Genomic DNA, 18,919 nt, shown 5'->3' on the forward strand with positions numbered 1-18,919 from the left:
TATATATATATAGATAAAAGGAGAGAGAGAGAGAGAGAGAAAGAGAGATAGAAAAAGAGAAGATGTATCCATCCAACCAACTTGACCCAGGCTCCTGCCCGTTTTTGGTAAGCACCATCCATTCCTTCGTAGTCCTGTTAATCGATTTATCCTGTTGGCTGCAAAGTTCTCATTTACTACGTTTCTCAGTTCTCATTTTTTGTTTTCCAATTCAATCGTTGCGCAATCTTTTTTTTTTTTTTAATACCAGATATGTACGACCAACCATCCGAATCCTTCCGAGTTCGCGAGAAATCCTCGAGAAAAGTACGTATATATCACGTGATAAAAATTTTTATAGACCTCCGGAGTCGCGCGCGGTAACGTTGCTCTGCATTTCTTGGCAGACGTAGTAATAGCTTTGTTTTGCAGGTTCGGCACAGATGTTGAATGTCTGTGATATCACTCTGCTGATGGTTCGTACAAAATTTGTAGACCGGGCATGCAAATTAAGAGATTTTATATACTACGCCGAGCTTTGTACATGTACTACGTCGGAATACGGCTCACGGAGAGTCACTAGATTCGTGTTGTGTTCTACTTCCGCGTCGCATGCTGCAGCATCTTTATTCGGACGAAAAGATTCGGCCAGTCAGCCTCGTTAGTCTTTTCCTCCGATGCTGAAAATGTGTCGGGATTTTATCTCGGTTCTCTTTTACGAGTATGAGGAGAGAGAGAGAGAGAGAGAGTCCTGGAAGATGATTGGAAATTCTCACGAACATGCGGTCCACTAAGTGGACCAATTTTTTTTGTAGCTGTTAGAAGAGACCACCGAGTCTTACACAACGCATGAGAGAATAAACCAATTAAAGTCCCTCATTTCCTTCCTTGCATAAAACAAAAGACATTGGCTCCGTTCAGCAGAAAAGAAAACAACTTTGGAACTGTTGTAAAATTCTTTAATATGATTGGTCTTGTCTCGCCAGATTTGAATGTACAAATCAATCATAATTAAAGAATCTTGCAACAGTTGCAAAGCTGTTTTTTTTTTTTTTTTTCTGATTAACGCAGCCATCAATCGATCTTCTTACGTTTTCATGCGTTTTACAAGAACTCTGTGCTTCCGCCCTTGTAGAGATCGTTCAGGGAACTCTCATCTCGTACTGGTTGGAGTGAACACGACCGGTAGAAATGAATGTTACTGTTTCTCACGACGCGACCGATTGTGTTTCAGGATATCGATGGAGACGTCGGGGGTGCCTATGCCCGCGTATCACTTCATCCCACCGGACCACATTGTGAAATCGCCCATCCACTAAATGTGGAGAGCCGTCGTGGTCGTTGTCGTCGTCGAAAGGACGCGGAAGCATCGCGGAAGCGCGCGAAGCTGTCAGTGGCATATGGGGCTGGGCCACACACTGTGTTCAGCTTGCAAATCGATACACTTGCAAAAAGAAACAAGACACACGACAGTGAGAAAGAGACAGAGAGAAAGAGAGCAAGAGAGAGAGAGAGAGAGAGAGAGGGAGGGAGAGAAAGAGAGTGAGAGAAAAAGAGACACACATAATACGTACTCACGTAGGACACTCGCACGTATTCAGAAAGGAGTCTATTTGTGCGCGCTTTAAGTAACCGTGTACGTTAAAATCGAACATATTCTAATACTACAGATATACGTAAAAAAAAAAAACGCGTACACATATATACATATATACATATATGTATATAATATACATACATACACATAGATATGACACAATGAAAGGAGAGTTAAACGTACATGGAAAAATGATGAAGATACGCACGCGCGTACACAGACACACTTGAGTGTACAAAACTGTACAAAAAGTTATTTAAACAAAAGAACAAAAAATAATGATGCACGCCACAGCCGCGAGCTGTTGCCGATTGGTAAAGGGAACAAGCCAAAGATATGTTAGTTTTCATTTTTATATTTAAACGAAAAAAAAAATGATGACGCGAGACGGGAGAGAAATACGAGAGAATTATTATTATTAATTATATTACTACGAACGATGATGCTAAATAAATATTAGGCCGATTGTTAGCGTTTTTTCTATTGCGGATACACCGTCGCGCCGACGGTTTTCGCGACCGGTTTGCGAACTTAGTTATTTCATCCGGAAGAAAAGCGACAGCGGAAGTGCAGCTGGTATCACGAGATCGTTGTTCAGAAAAAAAAAAAATCGATAGTCGAAGAGCTCAATGCGAATTACTCCAACTTTCGACTTTTCGACCAAATTTTATAGAGATTGCAAATTACACGCAATTTCCCTTTTACTTGTGATACGGCCGAAAAAATGAAACGATGTATCTTTAATAGGAATTAAATTTATATTTTCATTTTTTTTTATAGTCATTTTTAAATTATATTTGAACGGTGATATTTACGGGGCATCTTAAATTGTAATGAGAGGCCTTAAATTGCTTTGCATCGCCGATATCGGCGATATTTAACTTGCATTCTCGATAGAACGAGCTAATAAAAGTTGCTCATATGATTGAGAATTTCTCAGAACAGAAATATTTCGAGTCTGCTTCGAACTCTTTGACGTTTCGAGGTGCGCGTTTCCAAGTTACTCATCATTTGGATAACTTGAATGTTCTAAAATTGAATCTCATATATAATATATCGGTCTCAATATCACACGATAGCACGTGATCGGCACGTCGATCGATGAAGTCGGGACATGTGTCGAGTGTATCGATTACGTGGGGTCCCTCCTGTCCCCACATATCTTTCTTGACCACGTAATCGAACGTGATCCACCACGTCTTACTCATCGATTTCGATCGCGTGATCTTTCGTGCCCCATATGTCGATCCTCGATCATGTAGTGCCGCGTGATCCCATCAGCGTATCCGCGGTCAATTTTCGTGGCCGTGAGGTCAAAAGTCACACGGAGCCTCACGGCCAACGGCCAGAAATAACCAAGATCACGAGTGATGTAATCGCGATTAACTGTCGTGCGGGAGCCGTTGAGGGAAAGTAAAATAATTAAATCGCGCGCGGTGAAAAAAATTTTACGTAGTTGCGTAGCTTTTGCATGTGAATCTTGGATTCCAAAATTGAGTCGGTAAAAGCTTTTCTTTTTTTTTCTAAAAGGGGGGGGGGGAAGTAAGAAGAGAAAAATGGAAAAAAAGAAAAAAAAACGACTGCGGGACGCGTTCGCCCCCGCCGTTCGCTCGGCGGCCCTCGGGGAGCGCCGAAGGAACGAGCGGGTTGCGCGTCTTTTAGTGCACCCTCGGCATCGTCCTCGACGCTTCTATCGCGGTAAATCTTGTAAATCGAGAGTCGAATACGGCGAAGACGTTGTCGTCGCCGGGGAACGATGCCGAGCGCGCGCTTCTGTTGAAGGAACAAATGAAAATTATTACGTGGAATATATATAAATAATGATATATATTATATATATATACACATAATATATATATTTATTATACGCGATAAAGATAATTAGAGAAGAGATAAATAGCGATGAAAAGGTGCGAGCTCAAGCCCAGACTCGACCAGACTCGAGGCGTCCTTTCCTTTCTTCATCAACCACTTAAAGCCTCCCATTGACGATTTCAACCCTCCTCCCCACATTGGAATTTGGTCCCACACTTGCGGTTTGGTTTCACGAATCGTAAGGACCGCTCCACAACGACGATATCTGTTTATCAATTTTGAACACAGTTCTTTTGTATGTACGTTTCTTCATTACTATCTTTATCGACGCTCTTCATTCGCGCGTTATTTTAGTCGTTACGATATCGATATTTAATAAAATTATTACTTTATTTGGAAGAAAAATGCGCGCGCGCGCGCGCGCAACATTGTGCAACGCCTTTTTGAGATTGTTTTATTTTAGTAAACTTTATTTATAAACTAGTCTGTACACAAATTGCGAAATAATCATGTTTTGAGACTTGTTGGATATTTATATTGCGTTTAGTTTCGTCTCGATTTATATTAAAGGACGAGTTAAATTGAAGGAATTATGAGGTTTAAGAATTGCTGAAGTAATATATAATAGCTGTGTAACTAATTTCTGAATTCTGTTGTAAGATCAAGTTAATGCCAATGTAATTGGCTGTGGCGCGGACGATTTACACCTTACGATGTATCCTGTACCGATAACTTCCATTATGTGCCAAACGTAAATTAAAATTTGGGAAAAAAGAAAAAAGAAAAAAACATTTTGCTAGACAATGTTAGTCTGTGCTTCCGATGTCAGCTCAATTAATAATCGGTGGTCTTCGCGCGTACGTATTACTTTTATATATCTTAATCGATTTGTACTCGCATAGAAAACTGCTCTTAATTTTAATATATGTAAATTAATCCTTCCAAAAGAAAAAAAAAAAGAAAATAATGTTGATAGTTGTACCGACCCTAATTTATGTTTGTGTATAACTGAACAATATTGGAGTCAGTTTTGTGATATACTTTTTTGTCTTTTTTTGTTTGTTTTAATTGAAAATATTTTGCGGTGCTCGCTTCTTTTCGATGCGTATTGTAAATATGTTTTTACGTTGTACATACTTATTAATCTCGGAGCATATCCTTGTTTATATGATGAATTTTTATGAAGTGATATCAGCATCTCGCATCGACATCTGCGATTTCATCTTATTTATTACATCAACGTATCTTCTCATTTTGATCGCAACACGCGCTTCATCATTTCGTTTGCCGAATGAATAAGTTGCGAATGGCTCCTTCGTGTGAAACACGAGAAAATTTGTCCAAATTTAGTTGTGTCGTTAAATATGGAACCCGTAATACAACGTTTAGAGAAAAAGAATATAAAGAAATTTTTCTTTTCTTAAGAAAAATTTTAATTGAATACGTTATATAATTTTTTATGGATATTCATTTAATTATATGTTAACATATAAATCTTTGTTAATGTAAAGTTTATGTAAATTTAACTGGGTAACTGGTTTACCTTGCAATTTATTTGCACTAGAAATTTGTTTTATCAAAATTTAACTGCTGGAAGGACTCTGAAAAAAATTGGAGTTAAAGCTCCAATTAGATTTTCAATAAGTTAACGTCAAAAGACGCACTTATTTGACCATCTTTTACGACGCAATCTGTATACGAGAGAAAAACCGATTCCGTACAGATCCAATGCGTTTTTTTTTTTTTTAATTCGCCGGATGAACTTTAGATCGTAATTGGTCGACGATCAACCGCGAGAGTCTGTTGGTGACATGATTTAAAAATTAGGTTTGAGAAATTTAATCTTGTTATTTATAATTATTTATATACATACATTATGGAAAATCATTTTTGTTATTATACACTTTGAAGAAGAAGAAAAAAAAACAAAAGTAAAAGTATTTCTCTCTTTTCTCATCGCGGCAACAAGGCACTCCTCTCACATCTCCTCTTCACCCTCGCTAACGCCCTTGCTCCCCCATTCTCCACCGATAGATAGACAATGATGGCGTACAGTAGTAATTATGTAAGAGAAAAAAAATGGTAAAACATGAGACGAGCAACAGCATCGAGCGACAAGTTGTCTCTGCTAAGTCGATAAAAAAAGATGAAAATAACAATTAGTGAGAGACGCTGTATGATTGTGTATATCAACAATAAATAATTGCTGTGATTAGAATCGATTATATTAGTAAGTAGTTAAGGATCAATTTTTAAGGCACTTCGCGGAGAGAGAGAGAGGGAGAGAGAGAGAGAGAGAGTAAAAAATGAAGGCGTACTTATTGATATATGATAGAGAAAGAGATGGGAAAAGGAAGAAAGAGTGCATGTGAGTGTACATATGATTGTTTACGAGCGCGAAAGAGAGACAAAGAGAGGAGAGAAAGAGAGAAAGACGCGACAAGAGGATAGGGGAGGTTTTTAGGACCCACTTTATAGGTGACTGAAGTATGTACGTGCGCGCGTGCGTATAACCCTCTCGAATCGTCAGCAGAGGTATTATCCAAACGCTAGGAAGTGTGGAGATCCTTATAAATCATTCTCTGATAAATTAAATTAGATTAAAGAAAAAGAAAATTAACCGTTAAACGGAAAAAAAAAAGCGGAAGACAAGCGCGTTTACGTAAAGATAAATTATGATCTCTTCCCACTCGAACTCTGTGTCTCTTGATAAATCCTTTCAGTACCAAATCAGATGTAAAAAATTTGATCTATCTTTTTTATTACATTTTAGCCAATTTTAGAACTTGGGAGGATATTTTATATTTGTAAACTTGTATCACAATCCTACATAGGTTAAAGATCTTGTGTATTTAATATTCACATACGGAACGTCACTGTTAAAAAGCCTGATATACCACTTGGGTACTGGAAGGGTCAGGAATGCAGAACTGCACAGAAGTATCGTTTTAAAATGAACAGTTGAAGACAAGAGATGAGGAAGCCTTTATGCTTAATGACCTTTCCAGGTGCGTCGAGGGGGAAGAACCACGTTTCTTATCCGCGCACAAAAGAACATTATAGTAAAATGATGACCACCAGCTACACGCTTAGACTACCTTTCGTTAGGTTTCAAATGCGTTTGTATGAAGCAACGTGACGTATACTTTCCCCTTTAATGATAATTTCGGCACTCTTTTATATTGCTATGAACTACGACTCTTAACAAACGTAAATAATAATGGAAAATTATGTTTATTTGTTTTTAAAAGCCCCTGCGTATGACGTTCGTAGAATGCGTGTTTATGAAAGTAGAGAAGAAAAATCGGAACATTTTATATTGTGTTTTATTATTGTTTATTATTAAATGTTATAATTTCCTAAACTTCAAAGTAGATACTTGTGTTGAAATAATCTAAATATAGTTTCTCAAGAGTTTTACATTTCTACGAATATCGTAAGTTATCTATAATATAAAAAAAAAAACGATTTTAATAGTTTACTATGGTACAGGCTAAGTGTCAAGAGCAATAATTAGTGATATTCTTCTTAAGGAACGTATACGACACGGTATAAAAATTAACAAGCAGTTTTTAATACGGACGCGTGGTAATTTATTAATTGTACTAATAATTATGAAACAATAATGACGAGTAAATGAGATTAAAGGTTGACTGAGATAAAAACTGAAAATTTTTTAGAACTTTGGAGATTCGATGAAAACTGAAAACTGTTTCAGAGAATTATGTGAAGTCAGAAATAACTAATTTTCTATTTAATAGAAAAGATTGAAATCAATCGGGGAGCATTGTCTTAATTGAAAATCCCATTTACTCTCCAAATTGATTCACTTGGCATTATCGTAAGTAATTAGAGGACGGCGCGACTCGAAGATATTTAACTGAAAATCGCTCGGGAGAGCGAAGGAACAACGCAGACGAGAAGAGCCTAAGATTAATTTTGATAAAATTTCAAGTTGTTTGCCCGCCACTAATTGTGATTTGGATAAAATTTCCAGTTGTTTATTCGCCACTAATTGAAATTTTAATACTAGCTAGGATTCGCTTCGCCTTATTTTATAAAGATTTTACTCGATGTGTACAATAATTATTGAACATTATCGAAAATTATTACATGTTTTTATGAAAGAAACAAATTTCTAAGAAATTTGGAAGCGAAGTAATTTTCGGAGAAAGTACGAAGCTTCCTTAATCTGCTATGCGAGCGGCCAGTTAAGGCAATTTGTTGTAGCTGATGGTTTTCTCGTTACCGCTTTCAGTCTACCTACTATCTGAAGATGTCCTTTTGTCGCACTGACGTATTCCAGAAGCATATCCAAGACACATATGACTAGGGTACGAATAATTAATATCTCTTTTGCTCCGATAACCTAGCCTAGCTGTATTTATCCGGCGTGTGTCGTCATTCAGAAATCGATTAATTGTATATTTCGGGGCACCTATTATAGGCACTTCGATTCAATCGACTCTCTGTAACTTCTAGTGATCGTTAAGATATCGTTTATCGCGTGTTCGAAAAAAAGAAAAAAAATATATATATCGGAGAGAAAGAAACACGTAATCTAACGCAGGAGTAATCTAAGAACGATCGACGAGGATTAGGACACGTTAGATCATATTTCCCCCCCCCCTCCCCCCTCCAAGATCTGTTGCACCAACAATAGTTAGCACTAACCGCAGTTAACGATATGATGCTTTCTGTATTATAGATAGGGATGTGTTCTCGGCAAGACGGGAAATATCTAAACTGTTAGTTAGTCAGAGCTATCTGTGCTGTTGGCTAAAAAGTCATTTATATGTAAGAAAGCTTGCGTTTATACAACGGTTAGACCTAACTTCGGAGCAACTGACGCTGACCAATGTTTCAACGAGGACGCGGTTATTTTCGCTCGTATGGAAATTTGCGAGAGGAAGGAAGAACGGAAAGACTAACGCGATCGTTGAAAAGTCCCGGGTACGTACGCTCCTTCCCCCTCATTACATTAAGGTGCATACAAAAATTAGATGAAAAATCGGCGGCAAAATCGCAGAGAGAGAGAGAGAGAGAGAGAGAAAGCGAGCACGGGGAACCCGAACTCGCCCTTCGGACGCGGTAGCGTTAAGGAAAAACGGAAAAGTGAAATGGGCGTAAGAGGGAGAGCAAATGTCAGCATTCATTGCGATCATATCGTTGTGGCGTAGAGCAATCTGTTAGTGCAGGGGCCTTATCCTTATTGCGTGGGTCCTACCGAGGATTGTCGCGATTGCAATTGCGTGCCGTGTATTGTACGGACCGTGTGTTTTGCTAAGATGTTTTGTAAGAGATACCGAGTTCGAGTATTAGGTACAAGTACAAATCGGAAGTGGAAGTGGTATCTACTTTTGCAAGATTTTCATGGCACGCGTCTTGTACGTCGGTTTTCGGAACAAAACGGCTCGTGTCTATCGGAAATATGACGTTACTGGTGCCGTCGGTAAGCTCTCGGAAGGTGCTGAAATGCAACGCGCGCACAGGCTTCTCCGATGTTCGGGGAGCCATTTTGCGGTGCTTCAGGAAACGAACATCCGCGGCAATTCTCGCCAGGAACCTAACATTACCGTAACGCAAGGCAATCAGCTAAGAAATAAACTTAATTTTTATAGAATATTGAATCGCGCCCTTTCTTCGTCGGGGGGCGTGGAATTTTAAAGGGCAAAGCCTTTCTTCCTCGCGAAAGGAAAAATTAGTGCGATCGGGCGATTGTTCGCGACCTCTTCACGCCGCCGTTGTCGCGCGATTAGAGGGCGAATCAGACGACAGACAGGATTATTCTGACGATTTATTGTAATGTTAAAATATGCTGCAGCTTTTTGAAATTGTAATGTATCATCTATGCGCTACATCGCGGAGAAAGGAATCTCGAGGACAAACGACTAATATAGCAATTGGCATAAGATACATGACGAAAATACGGAAGAAGCGGAACGCTGTGATTGCAGCACCGTGCTATACTGATGTGATGACATTTTATTCTAAGAGTAGGAACACCTAAAAGATAAGTGATTCCTAATTTTTTGGGACTTTTAAATAGTCAATTGCTATTTGCTGCTTGAAAGTAAAATCAGGATATGCGATTGCCACTCATGATAATCAGTGTTCTACAATACAATAATCGGGAAATCTTTGTATGCGAAGCTAATCGATGCTTCTTAAATATATAAGTCTGTCGTCTAATCGGTCCTGATATCGCGATTTTTCCCTGAATAAGTTAAGACGAATTAAAAATCGAGCGCACGTATAGATAGTCGACATAATAAGGAAGAAGGCTGTCGACCAAAAAGGAGCCAAAAAAGATCAGCACTTGATGTGATTTAGGTGCCAAAAATCGATTGTGAAAACTCATCGCCGAGCGGCTCAATTTTGTGCCAAGCTAACATAAATTGCGAACAGTATAACACGTGTGCCAAATCGCTGTTATTAATCACTACTGTTTCGAGTAGCGAATCCCCACCTGACGACTCCATGAACGTCGACGAGATACGCTCGTTTGCTCGAGTTTCTTTTTCTAACGTTGTTTTATACGTTCTCTTATTAAATCTTAGATTTGCAGGAATTACGAGAAGTGTTAGCTGCGGGCATATTTTGTTACTTTAAGTTATAGGGATTTTAATGTAGAAGACGATCGCGATGAAATAATTGAGTACGTCTTAGACAATCATGAAATATTAGTGATATTTTTATAACTTGATCTGTTTTTTATTACCAATATCTTAGAAAATTGCAATGACTGAATTCCTAACGTGAAGTATAAATATCGTTAGATAAGATAATTCTTCTCGCTATTCTTCTATTCTTCCAATTTATTCTCAATTTGTAAATCTTGTAAAAAAAAAATATAATACAGATATTATTAATAGAAATATATAATTACTATTAAATATAGATTGTTTGAAATTTTAGAATGGTTTTTGATTTTTCAACTCTAGTTACATCTTAAGAATACTGGATCGCCGCAAAACCGTAAAAAAAAACCACAAAAAAAAATAGCAATCTCGTCGAATCGAAACGTCAGGACGGGAATAACAAGTGAATTACATTTTCTTGACAACTCAAATGTATGTAAATTAAAAGTTGCGCCTTGCCCGATACGGCAGGATGCTGAAATTATAGAAAAATACGATATTACAATTTTGCATGTGAAGCTCTGAGTTTCTGCACTTGCGATACATTGAAAAGAAAGACTCGCGTTGTCTCACAGAGATTCAACAGAGTCATTTCGCTCTCCTCTCGTTAGCGTAATTACCTCCTACCGTGTGTTTTTCTTCTTCTTCCTCTTTTTTTCTCTTTACAATCGATCGATTAAACTTGCAACAATCTGTTGTTCAATCTGCAATAGATTGTTACCAAGACAAAAAAAAAGTCTGATCTTAAAGACAAAATGATCTTATAACTTATCGTGAGTGTGTTCCTTTTTAAGAAAAAAAAACGTAAGTCATATCAATTATCGATGAGAACAATAAATTAGATATCCCCTTCTTTGATGAGAAAAAGTGTTCGTCATAAGATATTGTATTTTCGTAGAATATGCGTGTATCACGATTTTGACAGTAGAAAAAAACGTCAAAGCTATATCTTCGAGAATGCTAAAATGGTATGCTGAAATATTAAAGCGGGAAGCGAGAATGTGCACGCCAATTTTCATGATAGCGGTTTCTATGTTACGGTCGCATGAAGAAAAATCGCTTATACAAAGATTTTTCTCTATTAGAAAAATATGGCGACACGCTATTGCGGATTGTTGCGACTTGATCTATCATCGAAGTCTCCACATATTTCTACGTTGTTCTCTTCCGTTAGCTTTCTGTTTCGCCGTCGAGAAGCCGTCAAAGAAAAGAAAAAAAGAAAAAAAAAAGGAATAATACATAACGATAGAGGTAATTCGTGTTCAAACGTACCCTCTATTCTCATCCCAACGCAGTCGCGTCTTCTCGACTCCTCTTTGTCCCTTCCTCTATCTTATAATCCTATTTCCTTTACCTTCCTCGGCCAGGAATATCGATTTACGTTAGAAAGCCTTTACGAAAACAGGGTCATAAATACTTACGTATAATACGAGTATTTTAAATTTTTAACGCGAAAGAAAAACTACGAAAGAAAGGGATAAACAAAACGAGGTGTAATAGTGCGATGTAACAGAAAAAGGAGAGAGAGAGAGAGAGAGGGGGAGAGAGAGAATAAAATTTTTTACGAGAAAAAAAAAAAGAAGATAATGTGAGGTGTGTAAAATGTCGCCTGTACGATTTGCGACTGCGTCTTTCAATGCGTAGAGATCGTCGCCCTTTGTAACACATGTCGCCCCGAGGACGTGTGTGTTGCGCACAGAGAGCGCGAGCTGTGATCTCATATTCGAGTTCTGCGGACCTTCCTGATCCTTTCAACATCCTTAATCGGACGATAACCGAGTGTCCCGGACGTGTCTTTCGTAAATTCGATTTATTAATTTTTGTAAAATGCGAAATTTTACATATCTGCTCTTAACGCATTTGTAATCGTTACTTTCCAGATCTAACTGTGTGACAATACACGGCCGACCAATAGAAATTATTAACGTGAACACGTGGACTGTTGAAAGGGTTGGGCGAGGGGCAGCGCGCTGCATTCGCGAGATCGTAGAATAAAAATAAATGATATTACGAGGTGAATCGCGCAGAGGAGGGACACATTGAAAGTGCCGATCGCGAAGAGATTTTCGGAGCCGCGTCTCAAAGCAGAGAGGGTGGCTCCTACGAAAATGTATTTTCGCGATATTTTCCTCGCGATCGGTCGCCTCGCACAGCGTAAAGTACATTATTCCAGGGTAAAGTTTTGTAAAATCGTCTGGTACGCAATATTTTATGTAAAAAGCAAAACACACATAACGAAGACACACTTAACAACCAACACGTTCACACGGAGAACACATTTTGAGCATGACGTGAGAGAGAAAGATGAGAGAGAGAGAGAGAGAGAGAATGAGAGAGCGGTATGAATGGAGAGTAAAAGAGGAGGAACATTTTCGTGATGATCGTATTACCATGAGAATGAGAGACGAAATAAAACACCTGCTGTAGGCCGGCGATACGTAACATACGTATACGTATGCGTATATATACATACTTGTACACAACATACAATTACACTGTAAGTATATATATATATATATAAATATATAAGAGATACTCATACTTTATATAGCTGCATTCGTCGTGTCATTACGTATACAGGGCTTGCGAGCGTTGACAGGTGATTTGTCTCGGCTGGCGTGTTTAAGGATCGCATGGGAGCGAGCGAGCGAGAGAGGAAGGGAGAAAGAGAAAGGGAACGGAGAATGAGAGGGTGTGTGTGCGCGTGCGGGGTGAGGAAGCTATATCTCTTGTAGTCGGCGTTACATATCTTCGACTCGTTGTTTGCGAAGCGTCACATCGTTCAAATCGTTGCAAAATACCGACGTCAGTAAAGTATCGACATATGTTGCAGAAAAAACGCTATCATTAGTAGTGTGGGAGCCCGCGAGACCCGTGACACGTTTAACGATAAATGTGGCTGTCTCTCCGTATTTGATAAAAAAAAAAAAAGAAAGAACAAGAAAAAAAAAAGATAAAAATTCCTACATAGCGCACTTTATCCAAGGGATGTTTTCCTTTGAACGTCTCTCGGTAGAGATGCTGTGTAGGAATCGATCACGGTGAGAAAGATGATCTACGCATAGCTGCCTGTGGACTAGTTGTAACAATGTTGATTAAGGATAAACGATATATATTATTTTCTCCCCCTGCCTATTTTACAAATAAGACTACGATATAGAAAGGACCACGTGATAAGGATTACTTAATTAAGAATAAATACATCATTATTGCAACGCATGTCCTGAATGGCATCGACCACTGGCGTTTTCGTATAGGTACTTTCTAGCTCATTAAAACGTAAAAACAGGGATTCTGGACTCTCTGACAGCCGCGTTTAACGTTGCTCGTGCGCAGAAAAATCTTGGGTTAACGCAAATAGATTCGGGAAGAACACATAGGTGACCCTCGCCCAACCGTCTACCTACATATCAAATCATTTAGTTAATGCCAGGAACCTTTCTGATTAAAAAAAAAAAAGAAAAAAGAAAAGAAAAAAAAAACTCCAGAGTTCTCATCCCGATCCTCCCGCAGATCAAAGGTCGGACAAACTTGCACAGTGTTAGAAAAAAGGAGAAAAAGACATCGTTGATCGTTGGGCACTACGCCTCTAGAGTATAGCCCGAGGATTCTGGGAAACTAGCTTTCGGATCCCTCGACCCTTATCCTCGTGTTTCTCCACCCGGGACTACCTCCTCATCATCTCGTCCTCCCTTCCACCTCACTCCGAATCTCCCCAACTTCCTCCCGGTGCATCCTAGGTTTAGAAGATATATTTGTATTGTCAGTTATCACACACTACTAACACTAATACTTACTACTACGATCTATAACTATAATGATTCTTATTATTATTAATACTGCTATTGTATCACACCTCTCCATAGGTCGCATAAATACGACATGCCCTGTTGTTGTTGTTGGATTGATTATCGATCACGCGCGCGGAACGAGAAGTAAACGCGAATAAAAGAAAAAGAGAGAGAGAGAGAGAGAGAGAGAGAGACGACGAGTTCTTTCGAAAAAAAAGAGATCGTTGACTGCGTGAGTGTTTCGCTTTGTGTTTCTAGGTTTCTCAGTTTCTTATCGATCACACACAATTGTTGTAAAGTAGAGCTTACCTACACTTGACGGCTTATTATTACTTCCACACACTGTTGCATCGTTGTCACTTTCGGCGCTCGGTTACACGCACTGAGAGAAAAGAAGTTTTAATTACGCTGAAGTTGCCTTAATTAATTAAGATAACGATAATTTCCTGCAATTAGTTCGGATGTGAGAGCATTCTGCTGTAGAAGAGTGACAATCGTGCTCGTTATTAATGTCGATTGTTCTCGTATATGCAAAATATTTAATATATATAAAATATTAGCTGTGCCAAGTAGTGTTTTTGTAAAAAAAAAAAAAAAAAAAGAAAAGAAAAAGAAATAAAGATTATTGCTGCAAAATGAAAGTATAATCCATTTTAATAAATTCACCTGTCAGAAATATGTCGTCAATGCAAAATGTAGACGCGAATCAATAACCGGTTAATTCGTAGGAAATAGCAATTTGCCTTAATGCAATATGCATGCACCTTTCTTTTTTAATATCGCAGTTTGATCTATATGCGCAATCGAAAGTGCAATCGATAGTGTAATCGATTTTCTCTCAGTGAGACTCTTCGTAGAGGAGCGTAGATTTAAAGAACGTAGCGCGCGCGCCTGAAATTTCATGAAATGTATAATACGCCAATTGGAAAAAAAACGTCAGGAAGAGTACGCTATCATCGTCATTGTTAAGGATTATAGTTACAATAATCAATTTCCTTTGTTTTTATTCGACGATCGTTCTCCGTCGTCACGGTACGTGTTCTGGGTACTCAAACGTATTTTTCATCAATATTCAAACAAATTTCTTATACACGATCGTGACTTTTGTACAGGATCAAATAATTTTGCCATTCTCCCCTTGTTATTTCAGTGAACGATGACATTGTCCTCTTATGTCATTTTTTATTATGTATGAATTATTTGCTGAGAACGAGAGATATATTGTAATTCACATTCTACTCTAAGGTGTTTGAAAAAAGAGCGTAAAGATGCACAAAAAACATAATCAGAATTTTGTAAAAATAGTAATTTAAATAAAACAGATAAGACTTTGAGGGACCATCAAAAATTGAATTTATTTATACATAAAAGTAGCACATGCACGTAAAAAAAAGATCTGTAATTTTTTAATCTTCCTGTAACTATCAAAAAATGTTGATTATATCTATATTTGCATATCACAACTGACATTAAATACGTTTTGTACCAATTATTAATTTTATTTATTGTATGTAGAAGTTAAAAATCTGTGCAAAGTGTTAGGATAAAGTTTGGCAACAATTAGTGTTTAAATCTAAATTAATAACAAAATATTATATATACAAGATTTTTAAACTTCAATAGAGTTCATGAGTTTAAACTCACTGTTATTGTATATTTTAGTCTTATTTTACGCTTCCTTTTCAAGCACCCTGGAATCGCCCTCGAACAATACGAGAGAAATTAATAGCAGAGTCAAGCGGAAAATAATCATTAAGATTCTGCCGCATTATTTGAGGGTCGATGTCTATATACGAATCTTGTAATTTATGCATTATGCATGAGCGATGCAAATTGCTAAAAAATAAACGTGAGATTCGGCAAAATTCTATTTTCTGGTCGCGTCATTCAATAGAAATACAATAAACCGAAATGCAGAGAGAGAGAGAGAGAGAGAGAGAGAGAAATATAAATGTGATATCTTTTAAATACTTTTGAATTAACTTTTCTGGGAGGAGGGGAGGAGAAGAGAGATAATAAATCTCTTTTACAGTATGTAAAAATATTCCACATCTTCGACATATATAAATACTAGATTACTTGTTTAATTAATTTACTTATTATTACGCTCAGACGAAAGACGCTCATCTAAAGCAGATTTTATTCAAAGCTCTATTTTGTGATTCTTGTACGATCTTATATCAAATATTTTTTAGCGGTCAGAAATATAGAGTGAACGTGAGAAAAAAGCAAGAATTTGAGAAAGAAAGAGAGAGGGAGAGAGAGAGAGAGAGAGAATGAATAAAAGCGAAATTGGGAAAGAAGCCACAGTACCGCTCGATTCGAGGAGAATCCGTAATTGTCAAATCGTTAAATGACTCATAATTTTAAATGAACAATTTTCAATCGACGATTATCACATATCAGACGAAACGGGTTTCGAAAGTTATTTCTTCCTTTGTACTTTTGTCACTAAAATGCAAAGCTCGAAAAGAGTGTATCGTCCTGTTTCTAAAATATGCTCTCCATGTAACGATTTGACAGCTACTTGCTATTCTCCTTAATGTTTGTAAGGGCAATAAAACAATGTAAATTTTTCGAGTACACTTGTATTTGAATGTGCAAGTTGCATAAAAAGACAGATTTTTTAGATATCGCACTGTCATATTTATTATTCTACGATAACGATCGATCGGCTCGCGGGTCGACCGCGCTCTCGAGAAATAGCGTATTCGCGCCTAGATTACTATGTGGCAAACAAGGTAACGTCTACTAATTTTTTTATAACATCCACGACAACATGCGGGTGCGGTCGATCGGGCGCCATTATGCGAATTAATATTATTAATAATAAAAAGAAGACAAACCGTACGCATTGTTCTTTCCAGTAAAAGAAGAAGCAAGGTTTTCGGTGTTTTCACTACGATTGATAAACGATTCTATTATTGCATATAATATTACATTAATAACAATATTATTGCTGTAATGTTTGTTTTTGGTTATTAAAGTGTGTATATAGCAATATATTCTAGAAATGATCGCTCTCGTACATTCTTTCACTCAACCCTCAAGATTAACAGACATCTTGCAATTTTATATACTTTCGTTAATTTTTTATTAGTCTTCACAGAGACATTGCAAGCTTCATTGATAATCAAATTCTTTATAATCTGATAATTCTTATGCATCTTTATTTTGTATTCATTCTTCTTACCTACATTCTCCTTCCTTAAATCAATTTTATTACCCTCCTTTTTTACACACACAATCTTAGATATAATATTCATTCATTTAATAAATTATGTCTTTTTTTATTTCAATGTTGTATAAAATTAAAAAAGAAAAAGTTCGTTATCTCATTAGGATGGTAAATATATTTAAATATCAATTTAATATCCGTTATTATATATAACTTTTATTTTATATGTATATAGTTTATAAAATTGTCTCTTACATTACTCTTACTTAAAATTCTCTTACATTTAAAAAAATAATAGAAAAATAATACATCTGAATTTACTTTCAGTAGTGTTAATGTAACTAATTATAATATCAAATCTATTTTTTTATAGTTCTATTCGATTTGTACTTTTCTCGTACACCATCATTAAAACCTTCTCTATTCCTTGCAAGCTCTATAGCATAAAATTGTATCCTAGTTGTTAGTATACTATTCTGCTCCGAATAATCTCCAGTGCAATCTGCTCTCAATAATGTACCAAAACTATAGTCCTCCACAACATCCTTAAATTGTTCACAAAAGAACCTCCACTTTATCTTTCCCTCTGGAGATTTCAACTCGTCTTCATTCACTTTATTCACTTTCATATTAGGAAACGTATCTTTGAAAGTCTTATAGATTTGTTCATCGTGAGGTGTGAGTTTCAAAAGCTTCGGGTCAACTGAGCATAAAATCTGGAGCATAATATCTCTATCATTTATACTATTTATTATTTATATCATAATTCTTACATATATATGTTTGTATAATATTGTATAACTTACATTAAAATAAACCTCTGCATGTTCCATGGCTTTGATTGCCCACATCGCTTCCAGAGATGGCTAAAATAGAAAAAAAGGAAAACATTCCTTTAAGTAAAATTGATTAAAAATTTTTTTGCAGTATACAATAATAAATATTACTCGCTCATTAATTTACGTGCGATTTTACTCACGTCATTTTCGAATTCTTCAGCAGGTCTTGACAATACACTGGTACCAGCCATTAATTGATCTGCCGTCTTAAATATATACAATATATTATTGCATAAAAAACAAATAAGTGCTTTTCATGAATTAATTTGGAAATATCACATACACAGTAAAATAGAAATGAAATAAGAGGAGTCATCTAATATATTATAAATATTATTAATTATTTATTAGATGAAAAAATAAATCCTAATCAAGGCGGACAATTTAAATAATTGCCAGTTATTCAATAATTTTTAAAATTACTTGCATTATATCATAAATAAGACACAATCATTTAGGTTATAAGATTATAATCTAGGTTAAATTTCTGCATGTAGACAATAATTTACTTACTACGTTCCCTATTTGCGCCATTATATTATATTATTCGCAGCTTCAAAGAATGATTTTCAAAAAATCATATATTTGTATAAACACTTAAATCATTCGTGATAAAGTAACATCACACCTATAACACACGTGTGGCAGTATTTATATGTATATCAGAGAGAAATCTCTGAGAGGTCATGTCGGATGTCGGCTTTTTCCTATACCGGCAATACATCCATTTTCAGCTTAGGAACTACGTAACTACATACATTTTCTGTCACTGTCGATAAAATCGTATCGTCGAAAGTAGATGTAGCTCGTGTCTGTACTAACGACGATACTAACGGACGATTTCGACGATATAACAAGAAAAAAGTAGGCATGGCCTCTCTCAGGTTTCTCTCTGCTGCTATAATATACGCTGCATTTATTCTTCATAATTGCACTATTTAATTTTTTTTTTCAAAATAAATAATTTAAGGATGTTAAAGATATATATATATATATATATATATATATATGTATATATATACATATATATAGATTGGTAAAAAAATCAAAGACACTTACCGTTTAGAGGAGCATGATGA

General features: G+C 36.6%; 2 protein-coding genes and 1 long non-coding RNA gene across 3 annotated transcripts in view; 2 read left to right on the forward strand and 1 right to left on the reverse strand.

Annotated features, from left to right (window-relative positions):
- The window catches only part of LOC108748651 (poly(rC)-binding protein 3), a 102,649-nt gene extending 98,491 nt beyond the window's left edge, over positions 1–4,158 (forward strand). Inside the window, exon 8 of the mRNA XM_018486923.1 lies at positions 1,214–4,158. Coding sequence (XP_018342425.1) covers positions 1,214–1,298 — 85 coding nt within the window. The 3' untranslated portion in view covers positions 1,299–4,158. The remainder of the gene's footprint in view (positions 1–1,213) is intronic.
- Positions 4,159–5,275: 1,117 nt separating this feature from the next.
- Positions 5,276–13,989, forward strand: LOC108748656. The gene is made up of 2 exons (XR_001939313.1): positions 5,276–5,690; positions 11,552–13,989. It is a non-coding gene; the product is annotated as an uncharacterized LOC108748656 (long non-coding RNA).
- Positions 13,990–17,255: 3,266 nt separating this feature from the next.
- LOC108748653 (protein PBDC1) lies at positions 17,256–18,552 on the reverse strand. The gene is made up of 4 exons (XM_018486925.1): positions 18,354–18,552; positions 17,981–18,046; positions 17,808–17,867; positions 17,256–17,717 (listed from the first exon to the last, which is right to left on the reverse strand). The coding sequence occupies exons 1-4, from the start codon at positions 18,372–18,374 to the stop codon at positions 17,361–17,363; spliced, it is 504 nt and encodes a 167-aa protein (XP_018342427.1). The 5' UTR covers positions 18,375–18,552; the 3' UTR covers positions 17,256–17,360.
- Positions 18,553–18,919: the final 367 nt, after the last annotated feature.

This window comes from Trachymyrmex septentrionalis, unplaced genomic scaffold, assembly GCF_001594115.1.
Source record: "Trachymyrmex septentrionalis isolate Tsep2-gDNA-1 unplaced genomic scaffold, Tsep1.0 scaffold24, whole genome shotgun sequence".
Lineage (NCBI taxonomy): Eukaryota > Metazoa > Arthropoda > Insecta > Hymenoptera > Formicidae > Trachymyrmex > Trachymyrmex septentrionalis.

Bases quoted from the DNA above. Each gene is read 5' to 3' on its own strand.
- LOC108748653 (XM_018486925.1), bottom strand. From the start codon at position 18,374: ATGGCGCAAATAGGGAACGTA. The intron at 18,047-18,353 runs GTAAGTAAATTA...TATATATTTAAG, and splicing joins TGGCGCAAATAGGGAACGTA to ACGGCAGATCAATTAATGGC. The intron at 17,868-17,980 runs GTGAGTAAAATC...TTTCTATTTTAG, and splicing joins CTGAAGAATTCGAAAATGAC to CCATCTCTGGAAGCGATGTG.